At 47.3% G+C, this 18,884-nt stretch overlaps 1 protein-coding gene across 2 annotated transcripts in view; it reads left to right on the plus strand.

The window, feature by feature from the left end:
* MDH1B (malate dehydrogenase 1B) overlaps window positions 1-18,884 on the plus strand; it is a 293,136-nt gene that overhangs the window by 239,749 nt on the left and 34,503 nt on the right. For both annotated transcript variants that reach the window (XM_086955317.1, XM_086955316.1), the window contains exon 8: window positions 15,387-15,526. In XM_086955317.1, coding sequence (XP_086811443.1) covers window positions 15,387-15,526 — 140 coding nt within the window. The remainder of the gene's footprint in view (window positions 1-15,386; window positions 15,527-18,884) is intronic.

Consider the following 18,884-nt stretch of genomic DNA (forward strand, 5'->3'; position numbering starts at 1 on the left):
TCGTGTTTCAGGACCTGTTTGATCTCAGCGCCAGGATGCCCGTCGGGTGACAGAATGCGATTTATAAGTGTGTTATACAATACAATACAATACAATACAACTTCTGCCGCACCACCGTCAGAGACAGATCTAGGGCCCCACAGATGAATGGATACGCTGCAATATCCGGAGCAGTTTCTGCAAGTGAGTAGCAGAATCGGCGCGGCAAGGCCATGGCCGGGGTCCGATGATGTTGAGGCCCAACACCTCGTGGCAAGCTGTAGGGCTCGAGTAGACACAGCAGCCGCTCCAAGACTCCAGCAGGCACGGCTGTCTCACACCTCACAGGTCGCACCTCGCCACAGCAGGAGCAGGGAAGCCCCGGGAGCCACAATTCTTGCCCTGCAGGTAGTGGAGTGTTCAAGGGCCAATTAGGCTGCAGCAAAGATTATGCCGCCATAGTAGAAGTAAGGATAAATTGCGGATAAGTTCACCAAGCTTCCCGAGCCTCACAGGCGTGCGGCCATCTTGGATGTGCACCACCTAGCGCCCCCCCCCAAATGTCACAGAAATAGTGCTACATTTAAACTTTATCACGTCTTAACTCTTTTAGGTTGCGTCAACACAATTCATTCCTATTTTAAAGAATTGAGGGAGGATCCACACATCCTTATAGACCATTTTAGATGTTTTATTAGTTGCTGAGAATGTATTGTTTCCCTTTCAAATACTCCTTGCCAAAGGAGAACTGTGAGGCAAAGAACAACACTGCTGTATATTTTGAGGAAAAGAAACGTTTTCTTCTTCAAAAATGGATTCTGGGCTAGAAAATCAGAACTGAAAATATCCCCAAGAAGAGTAGCAAGAAAAAAAAGAACAGGAAATTGGTAAGCTTAATGTTTCTAGATCACTTCGGAATCCACTGCATTGAAGTTTTTCACCATTCCAACGGGAGAAAGAACTTGAGCTCCAAATATTCCGCTTTCACTATTCAAGAAAAAGCTGAGCAGGGGCCTCGAAAGGGAAATGTAGTTTTGGGCCCACATCAATGCATACGCATCCTAATGCACGGGATGAAAGGCAGTTCATTGTCTAGAAATTGAAGATGAAGAAGATGCAGAGGATAGTACACCTGCCGCAACCATGCCTTTGGCCTTTCCTGATGTAAATCAATTACCTGAACTAATTCTACAGAAAGAACAGGAAGTCATCGATCCCTATTATAAAGCAGTGGTATAGTATTGTTTGGCGCAAGTAGGGCCATGTCCTCTCGTGAGCAGAACCGGGATGCTTGCCTGAAGCAACTTTAAGGACACCAGAAGGTTTGCAAACATTTTATTTTCTTCAGGTACCCCAGTTCCTTGTTCCCGTTTTCAATTTTTTCAAAAAAACTCGTCATAAAGCTAGGACTGCTTTTGTTTTCCCAAAAAATGAAAATCTTGAACTATTCTGATGGATACTTCTAGCTGCAGACTTGCCACCTTTAGAATAATTCCAGGTACTCGATTGGCTGGCTCTAGATTTTCCACAGCAATTGCTCTCACATACCAGTAGTTAGTCATGTCGGCTGCTGTGATGGCTTCATGCCGCCACAGAAGTAACAGCATTGAGCTACATAGAGGCACCACACCTGCTCACTTATCTCAGTTTCTTTTCTTTCTACACCTTTCAACGCAAATCGAGAGCACTGCTACCAACCTTGTCTATTGCACCGGCTCCAAATTTCAACAATACATGTGTTTCAGATCTCAGTCATAGTTCTACTTGTTTGTTTGTGGTGCCATGATTCTGGTCATGATTTAAAGTCATGGAGAAAATGTGCCATCATGCACCTGAAGGCGTTCAGGGTGTCTGGGAAGTAAAACTCTGCATTTGAGACAGTTATTCAGTTCCCATTCAAAGTTGTAGGACTGTTTTTGCTATAAGTTGCAGGGCCATTTCAAGTCACACCACAAGCTCAAGAAGGCCAAGCAGAATTCGTCCCCCTCTTACAGCTCTAGAACAGGCATGGAACCATGCAGTGGGCCTCCCAAGGGCCCTTTTCTGCAGATGTCCTTGGAGTCAATTACAAGGATAATCCTGGCATGCCAAGAGTTGGCCTTGCAGTTGTCGCCCCCAGCAGCTGTAAGAGATCTTTAAATATCTTTGAGTCGATGCCGGCTCCCTCTTGCCCTTTTGAGCCTTGGAGACCACCAGTCTCACTTCTGCTGGTGGTCTGCCCCCAGTGCCAACTGACCCCTGTGGACTTACTCCTGGTTCATGGCAGTTTCATCCCACAATTCCATTCCAGGCACTGTTGCAACACCAATCCATACTGCACAGGTGCTGATCCTTACTCCAGCAGCCCCCATTCCGATCAGGTCACTACTTCGATTTCAGACACTGAGTAAATATCAGTCCCCTATAGGCCTGTTTCACTTTATAAAATCACCAATGCGCAGCCTCACACAATAAATACTCCACAGCCTTACCCTTGATGCCAGTGCTATGGGACACCAAAGGCACTGCTTGGCTCCAATTCAGGCACAGTTTAGGGGCTTTAGAACATACAATATGATAATGAGGAGCTGGACATCTTGAACCTGATCACTGTACTGATCCTGGATGGAACATGGACTTAAAACATGCTATTGGGTTGGACACGTCCCCTAAGATCTGAATAATTTAAATCTCCAGCGTCCACCCATTGACGAACGTGCCTCTTTTGCAATGGCTGTATGCAAGGCAGCTGAAATACTTGATTTAGGACTACCAATAGATAAAACAAAATCAAACCGGTTGACGGAAATCTTTCAGCCTGCTCCTTCCTCATCTGAGCCCTTACGGCCTCCTAATGTGTCCCAATCAGATACTTATTTGCAAAAACAGTATGTATTCGAATTTCATAAATCAAAAACTGATTGGCCATTATTTATTCAATAATATCTGTACACAATATGCAACTGGAATGTTAACAGTGTGAACGTGACGCAGAATAAAACGGTGCTAAGTTTACAGGTGCTAACTGTTGTACTTGGCCCTTTTTGCAGGGTCATCCCTGAACTTTTTTCTGTCCTGTTGTTGGATGTTTTATGACTCTGGGCACTTTATCACTGCGGATCAGTGCTAAAGTGCATATGCTCTCTATGTTAATTTGATGTATGGATTAGTGACTCCATGATTGGCTGGTTTGGTTTATTTGTCAGACCCTAGTACAGTGCACTGCGTGTGCCAAGGGCTTGTAAATCAAATGCTGCTGGTGGGCTTGCAGCACTGGTTGTGCCACCCACAGAAGCAGCCTGTAAAGTGTCTCAGGTCTGCAGTTGCAGAGCCTGTGTGCAGTCTGGTACTGCCACATTGAATGGCAAGTCAACCCAATTGCCAGCCCCTAAACCTTCCCTTTTCGACATATTAGCCAACTCTATGGTAGGCCCACGGGCAGGGTGAATTGTAGGTAAAAGGTAGGACATGCCCTAATGTGTGTGGCATGACCTAATAGTGAATTACAGCCATTTTCGTTTTTCCCTATTGCAAGGCTACTTGTTCCCCATAGGCCAGAATGGGCAGTTTGATTATAATATCTTATAATCCTAACTGACTCAGGAAACTAGCTAGAAGTTCGAGTTTGGTATGCCTGAACTCAAAATGATAAAATACATCTTTTAGTGAAGTTGGTTTTAACATTCTGTGATTGAAAATGTCACTTTTAGAAAATAGGTGTTTGATTGCCTAACTGTCTAAGCCTGCCTCTGCTAGGTTGTGTATTCCTTGTCTGGAGTTTGAGTGACATGGACTGGGGGATTCCAGGAGACAGGGTGAGTCAGCACAGGGCTGAATAGAGCTATCTGCATGTAGATTGGTGGGTGGAGTTGCACCTGGGTCTAAATAGGGCTTCACGTCCTGTGGTGCGTCTGATGTCCCTGGCCCCCACTGTGACAGGAAAGAAGGAGTCTTGTCAACACAGTGCTCCAGGACAGCACATAACTGGTTTGGACTGGGTACAGGACCCTCTGCCTTCAGAGGACAAAGGATTTGCTAGTATAAATATTGGGACCCAGACCCAAGAACTTTAGATCACTTTTTTGAAACAAGAAGAACCTTTGCTGAGGAGAGGAGCCAAAGAAACTGAGGAGCAGACACGTCGCATCACCGGAGAAGTGTAACGCCGCTGCGGCTGTTGCCATCCCATCCCCCGAAGCGCCTCGCATCACCGGAGCAGAGAGTAGCCGTCGCAGCAGACACTGACGCATCACCGGTGAAGCATGTCACAGGGCCTGTCACGGCTCAGAAGAATCGTTGAGGCGCCGCACGGCCGTCGGGCATGCACGCATCGTTGTTGCATCAAGAAGAAGACGCCATTTTATTTCATTGCACCGGATCTTCATCGCATCACAGCGCTACTGCTCTCATCGCCACGGAAGCACAGTAAGAAGCCAACCCCCCCCCCCCAAGCAGAGAAGAACCAACGCATCCCCTACGCAGCAGTAGGGACCCGACGCATCACAGTTCCTGCATGCAAGGAACCGACGCATCACCATTCCCTGCAACACTTTCATTATATAGCGTTATGCATCCAAAGGTACGTTGAACTTAAAGAGTCTCATTTCACATCTAAAGAGAACTAAGCTCTTTCTACCATTTTTAAAGTACAGTATTGTGGATTTTTGTCGTTTGTGGTCTTGTGTTAAGTCTATATAAAAATACTTATTTTTATACTATAACTTGTGTGGTGTCCATCTGTAGTGTTGTCACTGGGTTACTGTATGTGTTCACAAATGCTTTACACACTGCCTCTGAGATAAGCCTGTATGCCTGTGCCAAGCTACCAAGGGGGGTGAGCACGGGTTATTTTAGGAGTGTACCCCATTACTCGGTCTAGACACAAGGGTCCCTATTTGGTCAAAGGTACCTACCTCTGTCAACTAGAGAACCCCAAATCTAACACTGACAATAACACCAAATGTTTCACAAGCACCATTAATCGAATAACGAGTCAAGACAAGTAAAAAAACAAGACAAAACCAATTTCAGGCGAAATAAATAAAATAAGGGTCGGGGGGAGGAGACGGGGAAAATAAATGTAGGGATAGTTTCTTCCAGAAGTGATTGTAGTAAATATAGGGATAAATGTAATAGAGCCAATAATATGCTTTTTCTATAGATGTCAAATTTGCGTCAATTGAGGTTTAGAATTTGTAAGTTAAAATCCTTGTGTGACTGTGTGAGAAATTGTCTAGTTTCAAGTTTTTAGTAATGCCTTAGTCATGGGATTGAGTGTGCCCAAGAAAGGAAATTTAGAAGCATGTGTGTTCTCAGTCCCAAAACGTTTTATCAAGGATAATAATTCTAGCCTGGTCCATAAAAGGGTGTCTTGTAGCTTGTTTATAATGTAAATCAGTTGCAAGAGATTGAGGCTCTGTGATGCAGTATGGCCATGTAGTTTTCATGGTTTTACACGTGATCTGTCACCATACCACAAATAAAGTTTATTATCTTGGCGATTCTACTTATCTAGTCTAGTCTAGTCTGGATACTTGTATTGCGCAACATATCACATCCCAAGGGAGTCTCATGGCGCATGCGGACGGTCCTGAGATGGGAGAGTGAGTCAGAGGATGGAACTAGCAGAAGAGCCATGTTTTCAGTTTTTTGCGGAAAGTCATGTGTTCTGTTGTTGTACGTAGGCTAAAGGGAAGTTCATTCCATAGGGATGGTGCCCTGAAAGAGGAAGCACGACCACCATTTCTGGCTGTTTGAACTCTGAGCGGCGTGAGCTGTGATTTGGTGCTTGATCTCAGCTGTCGACCAGGCAAATACCATGTCAATTTTTGGGTCCAGTATTTTGGTCCTCGAACGTACATGTTTTTATGAACCAGGCACATGGTCTTGAAGATAGTTCTTTTGTTAACAGGCAGCCAGTGTAGGGTTCTCAGGCATGGCAAAGAGGGGTATCGTCTGGGTAGGCCTAGAATCAGACAGGCGGCCGTGTTTTGGACGACCTGCAGTTTCCTGGTATGGCACTCGTTTATGGCGAGAAGCAGAGAATTGCCATAATCAAGCCTGTTTACGATGAGGCCCTGGACCAGAATTCTGCGTGCTTCAGTTGGTAACCATTTAAAGACCTTACGTAGGCTCCGCATAATTCCGAAACAGGTGCCCACCGTATGGTTCACTTGGTCTCTCATGGACAATTTGTTGTCTATGCGGAACCCTAAGTTGCGGACTGATTCCTTTGGGACAGGACATTCCCCTAATTCCGTAGGCCACCAGTCTTTGGTCCATGTTCATTCGCTCGCCCATACCCAGAACATAGCTGAATCTAGGTGCTATCACCATCTTGACGGTTTGTACCTTAACCAAAAACAACAGCTGTAGTGATTTCCCTTTTCAAAATTAGGCAGTTATTTTAAGCATTAGGTGTTTCAGATTGTCCACACCATGCCTGGCAGTCCAATGTATTACAAGTTGCGCTTCACCCACCTAAAAAAATTTCCTGTAGAGATGCCCTTGTTGGAGTCCGCAACATTGGTAGGGCTTCTTATTTAAACCAATTACTTTCATATCTATTAAAACTGGAGAAGTACTCTTTCACAGCAATGAGGGACTGAAGTTAAGTTTTGGGGTATGCTAATGTGAGCAAGATGTCTTCAGTGTATAATCGGGCTTCTGTCTCCCATAGATCAGTTTTGATTCCTTTAATTGCAGACGTCTTACTAAGGGTGGCAAATGAAAAAAGAAAAATTGATCGACAGGATGCAGAACAATGTCATACACTCACCCCAGTACAGAGATCTGGGCCTAAATAAATCGTTTTTTTGCTCACCATGCCATTCCAGGTTGGACCCAGCCATATGCAAATGAGTCTTGACCCTGCACCCAATGGGATATGTCCAGCCCGACTGTCAGGCCAGGTCCTCCCTGGCATGGAAACAAGCATCCTAGGACCGGTTTCGGGCTTTCAGTCCTCATTAGCCAGGATAGCTTGACTCCAGTAGCATGGAGAGCCCGGGGCCCACGTCTGGGCTTACCCATCCCACTTAAGGTGACAAATGCAAAAAGAACAATTGACAAACAGAATGCAGAACAATGTAATACATTCACCCGAGTACAGAGATCTGGGTCTAAATCCATCTTTTTTTGCTCATCATGCCATTCCAGGTGGGCCCAGCCATATGCAAATCAGTCCTGACCCTATGCCCAATGGGAACAGTCCAGCCCGAACTGCAAGGCCAGGTCCTCCCTGGAATGGAAACAAGCATCCTAGGACCGGTTTTGGGCTGTCAGTCCTCATCAGCCACGTAGCTTAACTCCAGTGGCAGTTCGGGCTGGACTGTTCCCATGAGGCACAGGGTCAAGACTGATTTGCAAATGTCCAGGTCCAAACTGGGGTGGCAAAATAATGATGGATTTAACCCAGATCTCTTGACTGGGGGTGAATGTTTTGATTTTTTCTGCATTCCATCCATCAATTGTGTGACTTTTGCTTTCCCTTCCTAAGTGCGCCAGGTATGCCCAGACGTGGGTCCTGGGCTCACTGTGCCACTGGAATCAAGCTATCCTGCCTGATGAGGGTTGAAAGCCAAAAATTGCTCCTAGGATGCTTTTTTTCCAGGCTAGGGAGGACCTGTCCTGGCAGTTCGAGCCAGACTGTTCCCATGAGGCATTTAGTCAAGACTGATTTACAAATGGCCACCCCAAACTGGGGTGGCATGATGAGCAAAAGAATGATGGATTTAACCCAGATCTCTTGACTGGGGTGAATGTTTTGATTTGTTCTGCATTCCGTCCATCATTTGTGTGTCTTTTGCTTTCTCGCCCTAAGTGCGCCAGGTATGTGCAGACGTGGGTCTTGGGCTCACTGTGCCACTGGAATCACGCTATCCTGGCTGATGAGGGTTGAAACCCGAAACCGGTCCTAGGATGTTTGTTTCCATTCCAGGGAGGACCTGGCCTGGCAGTTCGGGCTGGACTGTTCCCATGAGGCACAGGGTCAAGACTGATTTGCATATGGCCAGGTCCAAACTGGGGTGGCATGATGAGCAAAAGAATGATGTATTTAACCCAGATCTCTTGACTGGGGGTGAATGTTTTGATCTGTTCTGCATTACATCCATCAATTGTGTGTCTTTTGCTTACTAAGGGTGGGAGGCAGTGGTTTGATAACTAATATAAAAAGTAAAGGTGAAGGAGCAGCCCTATACTGTTCTCTTTTGAGTCTGGAACTGTGCAGATATGAACTTCAATTGTTTCATAGTTTCTAAATACAGTGTGCGGACTTTGAATATGATTTTTTCTGCCAGGTTGAGTTCCTCTAAGACTTGAAACAGGTAGTTTCACTACACCCAATCGAAGTCTTTCTTCACATGGAGAGAGTAGGACACTATCTGATCCGTGTAGTCCCTGGAGATCCATAGCAGATGGGATATGTACATAGATGGTGTCTCGATGGTTCTACCAGGGCCAATCCACACCTCTGCCTCGTGGATAAAGGAGAAAATATGTTTATAAAGTTAGGTTGCCAATATCTTCATGTACATATTCAGTACAGATACTTTGGACCAGGGGTCTTCAACCTTTCTGTAGTGAGAGCTACTTATAATCAGTGAAAATCATCATCAGCTAATATAAGCGAAGCAACTCATGTATTTTTTCCGAGAGACACCCCACGCCTAGCTTCACTGACTATAAGCCTTGTATAGAGTGGTTCTCTACCGCGGCTTACACCCGGGCCCAGGGTATGACTCTGTCTATTGGACTGAAGGTCTAGCTTCTTTGCCAGTGGCAGACACTGCCTGCAGTGCCCAGGTCTGTGGTTGCTTACCATTGGCTCACACTAGTTGCAGGGCCCACACCCTGATGTCCTTAATAGTGGTTCATAAGTTACAGGGCCTGGGGCTGTGGTTACAGGGGTTCAGACCTTGCTCCCCCCAGGCCTGTGATTCCCTACCAGTGTCTGACACTGTCTGCAGTGTCTGGGACCAGTGGCTCCTTACTATTACCTCACACTCTGCTGGGCCCGGGCCTGTGGTTCCTTAATTAATCAAACAGCATTTGTGCAGCGCAGCACTGGCCCCTCTAGGAGTATATCAGCACTGTGGATGCGACGTCTCGGACGAAGATCTAGGTCTTTAGTTTCTACCTGCAGTCCTCCTGGGAGGATGGTGGGGGAGGGCGGAGCCCTGGAGATGGGAGGGGAGTACGGCAAGAAGAGGGGGGAAACAGGCAGAAAGAGGCATGATAAAGGTGAGCGAGGGGCAGAATAAAGGTCAGAAATTAGCAGAAAGAGGCAGAATAAAGGTCAGAAACTAGCAGAAAGAGGTAAAATAAACGTCAGAAGTGAGCCAGTGGTTTCTAACTAGTATCTCAAACCTTCCTGTCCTGAGGCTGTGGTTCCTTACTGATGTTTGGCACTGCTTGACAGTCTCAGGTCTTGTTGTCCCTTAAGGGTGCTGGTAACTTGGCCCTCTGCGCCAGTTGACCACCTAACGGGATGCTAGGCCTCAGGGGTTGCCAGGCCCTGGGCCTTTGTTTAAGGGGCACGTGTCCCTCTGTATCTCCTTCTCGGCCCAGGAGCGGCCTCCCCAGCTCCTCAGGCCTCAGCTAACCCCACAGCCACCTGCAGGAATTACGGGCCTCTGCTACAAGTACCATTGCCAGCTCCTCCCTTCAAGAGGGCACAGATGTCTCTGAATTACACGCTGGCCCTGTGAGTCGCCAGCAGTAGCACCAGGCATGGGGTCTCTCCCCTGTGTTTGGCCACTCACACGCAGAGCGAGGACTTCTCCACCAGGAAAAAGTGCAGGCGGGAGGAAGGGAGAGGACCGTAGGGGTCCAAGTTGTCCCAAAAGTCAGTGCTAGAATGGGAGAGAGGGACAGAAGTGGCAGTTTGGGGTTGGAGGGAAGAGCCGGGGCGTTGGCACTTCAGGAAAGGGCAATAGAGGCCGGGCAAGAAGGATGGCTTTGGAGGGAAGGAGTGGGTAGGCGAGGGTCATGAGTGGTGCCTCGAACTAGGGGTGAAGGGGGCATGGGGTGCTTGGGAAATACAATAATTTCTAGGTTACGTCCAGAGTCTTCCCCTCACCCCAAATTGGGAGCATTCCAAAGATGTAAAAAAAAAGCATGACTCTGAGTTTCTTGTTGACTGCAGATCCTCTCAAAAACACTTCTTGTAGCCCTGGCACTAGCTGCTGCTGGCAAGCATTACAATAAATCATAAAAATAACTGGCCCCCCTGTGGCTTATGTTTGCAGCAGATAAATGAGCCACTTCTGTCACCAGCACTCTCTCAATGCCCTCTGCCACTCATTCTGGTGAGCCTGACTGTCTCTTCCAGTCGGTGTGGAGCTGATCAGGCCAGCCTCCCAGGGTTCATTAAGCCTTTCCTACTATGTGGGTCAAATTAACTGGTGACAGACTGGAAAAGGCAGGTGGTGTAGGTTCCAGTAGCAATTCAATACTACTTTTGCCACCTCCACGCTTTCCTGCACCGACTGCTCGGCTCTGCCACACCTGCTTCTCCGCTCCAGAATTCATGGTACTGGATGAAAAGCTAGGTGCTAGGGTGTGAAAGGAAGGTGGTTATATGTAGGCCCCCTTGGCCTTTTTACGTTTGTCCTGCTCTGTGTAATGGGTGTCAAATGGCCACTGAGCGTATTGTGCAGGGCCTGGCCAGCGTACAACTTTGAGACTATTGGTCTCACCCCACTGCAGACAAAGGCTGACCTCTAAGGACATTAGATGCACAGAAATGGTGGGTTGCAGGAACTACCCAGCACCACATCCTCTGCTGCGCACGGCCATAGGTTGCCTGTTAACGTTGCTGCTCAGGGTCTGGCGTGCAAGCTCTGGGGTCTACCTCAGCTATGTGCAGTCAAAGGAAGTACACAGGGACACAAGCTGACCTAAGGCCCCTCACTGTGTCTTTGTTTCATGACTTGGACTTTGTGGGTTACTTAAAGGGTCTTTATCGAGCCCTAAAAGGGCATACTGTTTAATTTTTAAGGCATATAGGATGCCACAAGAAAGATTCAGTACTTGATTTTTGTGTCTTCAGATTCCTCGTTATATCTTTGTTGAATGAAAAGGGGACATTCAGTGAAAAGAAAAATGGTACAGTTCTGTTAGAAATGGAGGTCTCTAATTGGCAGTGGTTTGCACCTTTGTCCAAGTAGGGACCTTTGCTTTTAGTCAGGGTAAGGGAGTTACTCCCTTAGGCAACACTGCTCACCCCCTTGCTAGCTTGGCACGAGCAGACAGGCTTATCTCAGAGGCAGTGTGTAAAGCATTTGTACACTCATACATTAACACAGTGGAAACACTACAAATGACACCACAACAGTTTAGAAAATGGGAAATGTTTATCTAAACAAAACAAGACCAAAATGACAAAAATCCTCCATACATATATCAAGATATTATGAAAAATAAGTTAATCACAAAAATAAAGCTTGTAGCAACAAATAGCTCCACCTGGGGCTATTACAACTTCATACGAGCTGAAAAGCCCAAAGTACGGTGCAGACTGCGAGGTGCACGGAGTCTGGCCCGGACTCACACAGACCCCAAAGAACAGTAATTTGGTAAACGATGAAAACAAAGACGGTACATGGCGTCATGGAGGTGATGCTTCATTGGCACAGTGTGGTGTTGGTTCCTTATGACCACAGGGTAGGTGAGGCGTCGGTTCCTTACTGCAATTCAGGGGAGGCGTCAGTTCCTTACTGTTGCCAGGGAGGTGACGTCGCAGTGGCGTCGAGGTGTCAGTTCCTTGCGACAATGTGGGGTCCATGGATTCGGGAGGTCACCCACGTCAGATATTGGCTCTGTGGTGATGAATCATCGGTGTACGTGAGGTGAGGCTGCGGTGCGTCGTGAGCATCCCGAGCTGTGCCTTCAGCTCCGGTGCAGGCAGCGGCCTCTGTGATCGTGTTAGAGTCGGTACAGTGCGGCGGCAAGCATCGGGCTGCAGCGTAAGTCAGGGGGGTGTGTTGTGCACTTCATGAGCAGTGCCCACAGCTTCATTGCAGGTTGGTTGTCGCACACTGTTGTCGGTGTTGCTATTTCCCTCTGTGGCAGCTGAAACAGCAGTTCCAGGTGCAGGAGGACAGAGGAAAGGAAGTGTTTGTGTCCCTGAGGCTTCAGAATAGTAGGCAATCTCTACACCATGCTCTTGGAGATCTTCAAGCAGGATGCACAACACACAGCAAAGTCTTGGTCCTTTCCTTGGCAGAAACAGCCATTGCACTCCAACCTCACACAGGACACAGCAAAGAGGAAGTACTTCTTTAATTTTCCCAGCTCTTCTCCTTGGCAGAGGTTTCTCTTGAGTGCAGAAGTAACCTTAAGTCTGGGGTCTGGGCCTCAATATTTATCCTCAATTTCTCTTTGTTCTCTGGTGACAGAGAAGCTCTGTGCTCAGTCCAAACCAGTTTTATCCTTTCTGGCCTAGCTTCCTGACAGGAGGTGGAGACGGCATTTTGTAAGGCAGACCAGGCCGATTCAGGTGTAGGGAAATCTCCTCCCACTACTATATAGGCAGCACAGGTCTATTCTGCCCAGCCCTGACTCATTCAGGAAAGCCAGGACACACCACAACCCCCCCATTGGCTGTCTGAGAGAATGCACACCCCCAGCCCTGGTCACTCCAAAGCTATACAGTCAATCCACAAACAAGCAGAAGCACCCTGGATGGCTAAGCAAGAAAATACACACTTTCTAAAAGTGGTATTTTCAAACGCACAATATAAAAATCATCTTTACGAAAATATGCATTTTTATGGTTTGAGTTCAAGCATACTAAACTACACCTTCCTACCTGGTTCCAATGGGAAGTTATACTTATAAGATGTTATAAATAAACTCCCATTTTCACATATGGGACAGATAGCCTTTCCATAGTGAAAATCGAAATAGACTATATTTCCTTATCTGGATATGTCACACACACCAGTACATGTCTTACCTTTCACATGCACTACACCCTGCCCACAGGGGTACCTTGGGCCTACCTTAGGGGTGTCTTACATGTAAGAAAAGGCAAGGTTGAAACTGCGTGCAGGCTCTGCAGTGGCAGGTCAGCGACCCTTTTAAAAGGCTGTTTGCAAGGCTTGCACAATCAGTGCTGCAGGCCCCCTATCAGCATTTGACTTACAGGCCCTGGCACACACAGTGCACTGTACTAGGGGCTTAGTAGTAAGTCAAATATACCAATCATGAAAACCCCAAACCCTAAACACAATGTACATGGGGAGCATATGCACTTTAGCACTGATCAGCAGTGATAAAGTGCCTAGAGTCATAAAACCAACAAAAACAGTTGAGAAAATGGAGGCCAAAAGACAAAAAGTCTGGGGATAAAGCCTTATGAAAAAGCCAGGTCTAACAAGTTCTCTTTCCCAAAGCCAGCAAAAAATGACAATCCCGGAATGTTCATTTGCTTGGTGTTGATGGTTTTTGAGACCTACTCTATTTTATTTGTCTCTTTTTTTTTACTTGGGTGTATTAATATGGCACAAACCTAGTTACGAAATGCTTCAAAGCACTTTCAGCGGTATGAAGGAGGGTTTCTGCTTTATAGTGCAGAGGAGAACGAGTACTTATAAATGGCTATGCAATTGGAGGAGAAGCTTACAAATGTATACATAGAACATGGGTCCGAAAGCGAAGGGAGGCCTTTTCTCAAAAAGAGGAAGCCAGAAAGGTTGTGTTATTGTAGATATTTGCTGTAAGCTCAATAAGGCTCCACCAATACCATAATCTGCACTAGATACACGGAAAAGGCATAGCATATTGCAATGTTATTCATTGGATGGCCACCTATCTCCTCTTAGGGCCTAATTTGGATTGCTGTCGGACCACAACCGATGGTTTGTCGGTTGTGGTCTGACCACCATCTACTGCTGCGGTCTGACCGACGCATTACGATGCGTGTGGTCGGAGGCAGCAGTCAAAGTGATCCACTGACGCTTTCCAGCGGGCTGAAGGAGCCCATTGGTCGGTTGGAAACTTACCATATCCCTTAAGGGCGAAATTTCTGCAGTCGGGATTATGATGTCGGTTTCCGACAGCCATTCCATGTCGGCCTTTGTGACATGGAAAGGCTGTCGGAAAGTGATATTGGGGGCCCTAGCAGGGCCCCTGTCCCTCTGCGCTTCCCCATTTGGGCCCGTCCCTGCACCGTGTGCAGTACCTGCCACACGGTGCAGGGATGTGCGCAAACTTGAATTTTTCAATGGGAGCTTGTGCTAAAGGCGTTTTCAGCTCATCACACAAGCTCTCATTGACAAATGGAAGTTTCCGTCCTAATTGGGGTGTAGGAACACCCAGCCTGTGGTCAGACGGTTCCTTCCATCCGACCAACATCATAATCATGGCCTATGTTGTAGAGAAGTGGGTCGCTTCATACTAAAACTGGATTGTTTTGTTATTAGTTAAAATTTAACTAACTCTCCTACATCATTCATAAAGAAATCCTTCAAGAAAATCGGAGATGCTCTATTGAAAGATGTGGTAATGCTAATGTCTCCCTGCACCACATTGATCTAAAGGAATGAATCAGAAAAGGCCTGATAACATTAAGATGTTTGTTTTTCTATTTATTGGTTTTGATGGTGCCGTTGCCACGGAAACCTGTTGCTAGTATTGCTTTCAATTATTGTTTTTTGGACCAGTCTCTTTCAGCCATGGACTTGAGACTTTGTCAATTACATCTTGTAGAATATTTATCTTTCACCTAATACTATTGGCTGTTTGAGTGTATTCTTCTGCCTCTTTTTGAGTGGTTACCTAAGGGACGACTTCACAACTGCAGTTGTCGGTGCGCTCCCGTTGACTGCTTCCTGATTGTGTCACTATAATATTCTAATGCTAAATATGTAGCACATTAAACCAAGACCCTATGGCTTTGTCTATGCTTGTTTCATCAGTTCAATTGCTGGAGGGTAAGCAGAGCTCTTTGTAGATGCAGTTTTTTACGCTGACTGTTCTATCATCAGATACTATTTTTACTGCTCTCTGTAACACAGATATAGTGTCAAAATGAAATAATTATATGGCTTTGTTTGGAATTTTCCTGATTATTTACTGGTAAAGCATCCAGGTACTTCTCATGTTATCAGCCTATGAAGTCCTCGCTGAGAGGACTAATTACATTTCCGTTGAACTCAAATGAGACATTTGTGTTCAATGGATTGATAAGCCAGAGGAAGATTCATTTCTTTAATCCTAATGCCAAACCAGGCAGTTGGTCCAGCAACGTTTCAATCTTGTATGTAGGCGTGAGCGTTATTAATCCAGAACAGAGTTATTATGAGAGCCAGAAATGTTCATATGGTGCTCTTCATCCAGCTATACATTGTATATATTGTATTCTTATAATAGGTAATTAAGAATATGTCTTCCATATCTCTATTTTGTCTTCTTTGTTGCAGGACAGTTTGGTATCCCTGAGGACATTGTCTTCTCCATGCCGGTGAAGTTTCAGGATGGAAGATGGGAGGTACTTTCGGACATGGCCATTTCAGATGAGATGAAAGAAAAGCTTCTAGAAGCAGCTACTGAACTGATACAGGTATTCCAGTTATGGGAAAATTAGACCATAAACCTCTTCGAAATAATATGCATTATTGTTTTTTTTTGTTTTTTTTTAATTTTTGAAAACCTTTATTCGTGCATATTAAAAGAACAAATACGGGCCTACAACCTTCAGGCCGGCCACGATACAATTAAGCACTGATATAAACATTACGGCCCCTTTGCTTCAACGGTCAAAATTAGCAACGATTTATGAATAATACACTGGAGAGACCCTCGACGCCAGGGGGAGGAGAAGTGAAGGTTAATTTTAAAGTTTATTAAAGCAATTTTATCAGGGAAAAAGTCAGTGAAGAGTAAGAACCAAGGAGATTCGAGTCCGCACGATATCTTCACCACACGGGAGAGCGGCAGCATCATTAAAACAGCAATGGAAGTAAAATCTCAGGCAGTGAGGCAATGCAGTTCTACAACAGGATAGTCACATCAGCAATTACGCACCCCTCCAATGCCGCCCCCACTCAGTCAACCCCACGCCCGGACCCAGAATCGAAACAAGTATAGCGCAGAAACATAAAAGGAAAAAAAGGCCCATAGAACTAATTAGAAACAGTAAATTACCCCCCCACCCTACACCAATGCGGAGGCTACGGCCTGCCCCCCCCCCCAGCATAGTGCCTGTCGCCCAATAAACCCGAAATATAGACAGGAAAGAGAGTAAGAATAGAATAAAGAAAGATAAGAAAAACATTACACCTATGATAAAGGGGGTAAGAAAAGAATAGGACTATTCTAATCTAAACTCCCAAAAAGAAGAAAGTGGGGAGGAGCCTACGTATCCTCAGAACGCCCTAAACCCTCGGCCATCTATAGCTTCCACACACTGAAAACCCACTGCACCAAAAGCGGTCGTGTGAAAATGAATTGTCACAACATTAGAGATGAAGGAAGACAGATCGCGACGAGCGCGCACAACATATACATACAGTTCCAGTCCCAGTCCAGCCCATCCGTGAAACCATGGCGATATAAATCAGTCTAGCCCTGGCCCGATTGCGGGCTTGAGATTAAGCCAGCCCCTACATGAAGGCCCCGCATCCCGTGCAGACAAAGACAATATGGCCGCTTGGGAGAAGATGGTTAAATAGGATCACAAAATGGCCACCGACCATCTGTAGAGGTCCCTTTGTCCACCACATAAAGTCCCAAATTGGCATTTAAAGTACAGGAGTTCCACAGGAAAGAAGACGAAGGCCACTGTGAACGAGTCCTCGAGGATGTTAGGTGCTGCCCAGCTGGATACTCTTGCAGACGCGGTGAGGCAGGCAACAATGAAGCAGGCAGCAATAAACGGGGAAACAAAGTATCCGCAGTTGAGCTGGAGAGCGATTGATCCTGGGTGCCGGGAAAGCCAGTTGCAGGCACCAGTGTAGCACGATCACATGCAGTCATTGTGTCCCCGCAGGAGGACAAGGGCACTGGCAGACCCACGCCGTGTTGGTGACAAACGGAGCGCTCACGACCCGCAGCCGACAGCATGGAGTCAAACTGCTCACTTAGCGCCTGCAAGCCAGCACACATTTGTAAACGAAAGTCCCGTAGGACAGCCAAAACGGAGCCGCATGTCAGTGGAAGCTGCACCCCCACATCAGCAGCAATCCGGGACGGCACTGTGGAGCTGGTGTCTGGTGGAGGGAGGGCGAAGCAGGCAGCGGGCAAGACCGGGGTATCACCCCCCAGCCGCGGGCAGGCAAACAACGCCATGTTTACCGCCGGACGGTACAATGGCCAGGGGGGGGGGTCGCAGCAAAAAGTCAGTTCTCCTCAGGTCTGCGCCGCCGCAGGGAACGCCAACAGTCGCCACCCTTCCCTCGGGTTCCCTTTGCAGCCAGCTAGACAGTAGAAGAAGGGGGTCAGCAGCCTCCCACAGCGCGGTCCACAGATCGGGCAGGAGACCCGTTTCACCGGGGCTTACCTTACAGCCCCAGCCCTTCAGGCGCAGGGTGCAGGAGGTGTCTGGCCGTCCCCCCCAGGCACAGCTGGCGGCAGTCCGTGGTGTGGGGTGAGGTCGGGACCGCGCGGCTCGGGTTGGCGCTAGCGGGTCCGGTGACTGCGGAGCTTCCAGGGGGCCGGCAAAGGCAACAATGGAGCAGGGGTCCAGGGCGGAGAACAAAAGCACCAAGAACTCCGGCATCCGGGCGGGCAGAGACTTCGGGGAAGCGGCGGCGTGGACAGCGCGTCGTCGCACACGTTTCACCTCGAGAAACGGCGAGGATAGTAATCAGGATGATATTACGGGGCCAAGGGCCGACGGAGCCGGGCGCTCAAGTGTCTGCTCCGGTCGCCATCTTGGCTCCTCCCCCCATGCATTATTGTTTTAATCCATTTATTGAGTAACCCTCATCAGGCTTAGCGGGTGTTAGAGGCCTGCAGCCAAAACCTATGTGGTGCCCTTTGGATGCTGCTTCCATTTTGGCCACATGTGATAAAAAGAAAACATGGCGTCTGGCACCTGGTAGTGGGGTAGTGGTGTGGCCACAATCAATCAATCAATCAATCCATCAATGCATTTGTAAAGCGCACTACTCTACCGTGAGGGTGCTGCTACTGCTCAAACAGCCAGGTCTTGAGTAGATTCCTGAAGTTAAGTAGGTCCTGGGTCTGCCGCAGGTGGATGGGGAGGGTGTTCCAGGTCTTTGCGGCGAGGTAGGAGAACGATCTGCCGCTGGAGTTCGCTCTTCGGATGCGGGGGACGGTAGCGAGAGCGAGGTCAGCTGAGCGTAGTTGGCGGTTTGGGGGTGAGTCGTCTGTTGAGGTATGCCAGTCCGGTGTTGTGGAGTGCCTAGTGTGCGTGGGTGAGGAGCTTGAAGGTGATCCTTTTGTTGACAGAGAGCCAGTGCAGGTTTCGTAGGTGAGGTGTGATGTGGCTGTGGCGAGGGACGTCGAGGATCAGGGGTGCAGAGGCGTTCTGTATGCGTTGTAGTCGTTTCAGGAGTTTAGCTGAGATTCCTGCGTAGAAGGTGTTTCCGTAGTACAGTCTGCTACACATGCTGTTTTATTATTAATGGAGATTGCAGGCTTGTTTGCAATTCCAAATCTATAAATGTTGCTGAAGGAGAGCGTCGTGGCCCTTGAAAGGTTAGAGCCTGGACTACAATGCCCCATCTGCTCTCTGCCCCATTAGCAATGGCCCTGACCACTTTTTAAGTGTATTTGTCGGGAATAAGTCCAATTATGTCCAAAGATGTCTTCAGTTATCGGTCGTAGACTGCATGATGAGTAATGGTGAAGGGAAACAGTGGCATTTTAACATAATTAACATACATAATGCTGTTAGTAAACTACAAAGTCACTTTTTTTGCATCTCTTTCCATTCTTGAAGCAACAACCACTTG

Source organism: Lissotriton vulgaris, chromosome 2_1 (genome assembly GCF_964263255.1).
Source record: "Lissotriton vulgaris chromosome 2_1, aLisVul1.2, whole genome shotgun sequence".
NCBI classification, from domain to species: Eukaryota; Metazoa; Chordata; class Amphibia; order Caudata; family Salamandridae; genus Lissotriton; species Lissotriton vulgaris.